This window comes from Topomyia yanbarensis, chromosome 3, assembly GCF_030247195.1.
Source record: "Topomyia yanbarensis strain Yona2022 chromosome 3, ASM3024719v1, whole genome shotgun sequence".
Lineage (NCBI taxonomy): Eukaryota > Metazoa > Arthropoda > Insecta > Diptera > Culicidae > Topomyia > Topomyia yanbarensis.
Genome location: NC_080672.1, coordinates 53,982,482 through 53,985,815, shown reverse-complemented (window position 1 = coordinate 53,985,815; position 3,334 = coordinate 53,982,482). Strand labels below are relative to the sequence as shown.

The window sequence follows — 3,334 nt, the reverse complement described above, 5'->3', positions numbered from 1 at the left end:
ATTCTTCTGCCTGCCGACAACCCTGAAAACCGGCAACCACAAGCCGCAGGTCGAATCTACTCCCGAGAGAAGAAAATACCACTATCCGGTCGAAGGACGCACGCCATACACGCTCCGACGGCTAACCGTTGGACCAGAGTCCCAGTTATAACCGACGCACCGCCACTGCCGCCATACACAGCCATTGTCACCGTAAACCACCAACATGTCACCCAGTCGACGATCCGGCCATCTTCCGTCTACACCCGTCAAACCAAACCGCAAGTAGCAAGTGACGTCACTTAGAATTAGGTTATTTATAAGTAATAAATAGAGTTAAGATGTTTAATGACGAAGATTAGTGATATTGTAACTTAACTGAACCTTGGGTTAGTGAATTTGCATCACGTTTCGATTTTGCTCGAATTTCGGACTCAAAAGGAGTCGCCAGCCCTCGTCGTTGGTTGTCGTCCAGGAAGTCTAATCAGGTCGTAGCTTTTGAGCATCCCCTACGTAAGTACACCCGTTTGCTGGTCCTCGTCTGGTTGCATTGTCTGTGATATTACCGAAGGCAAATGGGTCACCCTCTAAATGAGTGCATATGATGGTGGGTGACATTCATATTCACCACCGACAAGCATAATTTCTCCTACCCTGAGCAGCTCGAGGTAACAACAGTAAAAGATCGAAAAAAGTCGACTTAGAAAAAAATGTGCGCAATTGATCAAGATTTCAGGAGAAAAAAAAAGATTTATTTGTGAATCGGGTTACACGTTCCAGTTCTATAGCTCATAAACCCTTACTAGGTCCGAATTGGGCCACTACCCTCTATAGAATCATTTTATCTGCTATTATTTACGCAGATCTTTAGACCTGTGCACAAGGACGACCTTAATTGACCTGTGACATTCGTTGAACTTCTCCTTGCAAACTTTTTCATACCACGCGCCCCTTCGAAATCACCCTGGGTTATTGCGACCTGGCTTCGATTTTTTTTATTTGTTTGACACGACTCAATGGGTTAACATAATTGAGCCGTGGAGTTTTGCATATTTCTACATTAGGTAAGAATAAAAGAATAACACAAAGTTATTGCGGACAGGAAAGTTTTGTAAATGAATCTTGCTGCTGCGTCTTGAGAACTTTTTTCTTGGCGGGTGTCAACCCATTTACCTTCTTTCGCGTTATCGTTTACGTCCATATTTTACATATCGGTGCATGAAGTTCTTATTTGTTTCTTGCTTTTACGCGTCGCTGTTGCAAATCCGGCTTTATCGGCATGTATGGTGCTGGTTGTTTGTTTGGAGATACTAGAACAATCGTTGCTATTTTGTTGTTGGTAAAGAAAGCTAGTTTCGATATACAAAGCGCATTAGTTATTGGTTGGCCAATGGATTGTGTTTTATCTGCATCTGTTGAAAACTTTTTTTTGTATTGGTTGTATAAGGTAGATTTTTCTTAGCGACTTTGGAGCATTGTTTTCCGTAATGTGCCGTCTGATTACAAAACTGGTACGTACGAATCTGACCAGGCTAGGTGCACAGCGCTATTTGTCAACCACATTTTAATGGGAATGGCACTGACAAATTTACCTCAAGTATTGTTTGTAACGGATTCCGTCGGTGGACCCCAAGTTTAGAATCACTGATATAGAGCATTATGTCATTAATCTCAAAGAACACACAGAGAAAAAATCATCAACATGTTAATTATTTATGGCTCTTATAGATCTTACGTTCTGTATTTCAAAAAGTTCTTCGATGACTATAAACATCAATTGAACGTATTACCTCATTAATTCTTGGAATATCTGGAACATAAGCATTCCTACCAACCTATTTAATGCAGAATAATTTTTAAGTTATATAATCATTCAATTTTGTAAACTGCTTGTACGAAAGCAAATTCTATAAGAATGTTACGATCTGCATCCCATATAAGGAAAACTTTTTTTACGAACCAATTCAATTTACTAACCCCAGGTTTGGTTCGTAAATGGAGGTTCCACTGTATATTCTTTACTTTCAGGAATAATTTTAATCGAGTGAGTTATTTTAAACTTTTTATTTTAAGACTACAACGCAACTTCAACACATAGATTAGATTTTAACAACCGGACGAAATTCATCTCGGTTTATGCACGAATCCTGCAATTTGTCCGGACGACTTGGTTTGAAACTAAGCTCAGGCTCGGCTGTCGTAATGCTGATGATTGACGGATCCGGAAGACTGCCGTCATGGACGATATACGACTGTGGAACTGGGAACGAAGGCGGCTCTGACGCTTGAGTGGTGATTGAGTTATCCTCGATGATTGGGATTGCCGTAGCATGCAGTATCAGTGGTTGCTCGGTTGTCGCTGTTGTAGTTGACTCTAGTTCCAGTGTATCTTCTACGGCAAGGTTGGTAGTTGTCGGACTAGTTTGTTCAAACTTGTCGACACTTACAACTGATGCTATTTGTTCATCCTCGGTAATGTCACTTCTGATAGTGCTGCGTATTATTCGGGAGTAGGGCAACTTAGAGCTCCTGATACTTAGAACTTTTTTAGGTTTTTTAGGGGTTTCTTCTGCAATAGTTGTTTCAGTGGATTCCTAAAGGAATGATAAAAGAAAATGATTTCAAAGAAATATGATTCGTCACTTGTAAAATATGTTTTAATTGACATCTTTTATACACACCAACACATCCGAGAGAATTGGTCTCGGTTCGATGAACTGATTTCCACCATGAGGCCCTAACTGTCCAACTTGTCCTCCGAAAGCACCAGAACTAGCACCTACTCCGAAATCAACTACACCATACCCTTCATGACCGGACTCGGGCCTCAGCGGAATTTTTATATTGATAGACGGAACGCTGCCATAATAGTACGGATTATACATATAATGATAAAATGATTCGGCCAACGGTCTTCCGATGTTAATTTTCACTATCCCAGAGGGTGCTCCAATACGAGGATGATCACTATCGTCCAATGAATCACCGAGCGTTAACCCGGTAAGCAATCCTAGCAGACCAAGAAAACGACCTCGGCGTGGAGTACTGGGTTGAAGCGGTGGATCTTCTTCCCGCTCAGTCCCACTGGTAGCAACTATCAGTAACACTAACACGATCGCTACCGGAGTAGCTTGGGACCACATTTTCAGTACACTATTCGCAACATACTGAAGACGAGTCGATCCGCGCCACCAGCTTTTAAAACCACAAAATCGTACAGCAGCATGCGAGGAGTGAAAGTGACAACCCGCATTCTAACTGCATGCTAACTAGGTGGCAATTCTTATCACTTCTAGCTACTCTCCGTGTCACAATCGACCATTTACCTAACTAGAAAGTAAAAACGCAAAGCAAA

The 3,334-nt window shown here is 41.5% G+C and overlaps 1 protein-coding gene across 1 annotated transcript; it reads right to left on the bottom strand.

Annotated features, from left to right (window-relative positions):
* Positions 1–2,078: 2,078 nt before the first annotated feature.
* LOC131686936 (uncharacterized) lies at positions 2,079–3,122 on the bottom strand. Its single transcript, XM_058970967.1, has 2 exons — positions 2,661–3,122; positions 2,079–2,573 (listed from the first exon to the last, which is right to left on the bottom strand). The coding sequence occupies exons 1-2, from the start codon at positions 3,120–3,122 to the stop codon at positions 2,079–2,081; spliced, it is 957 nt and encodes a 318-aa protein (XP_058826950.1).
* Between the last annotated feature and the right edge of the window lie 212 nt (positions 3,123–3,334).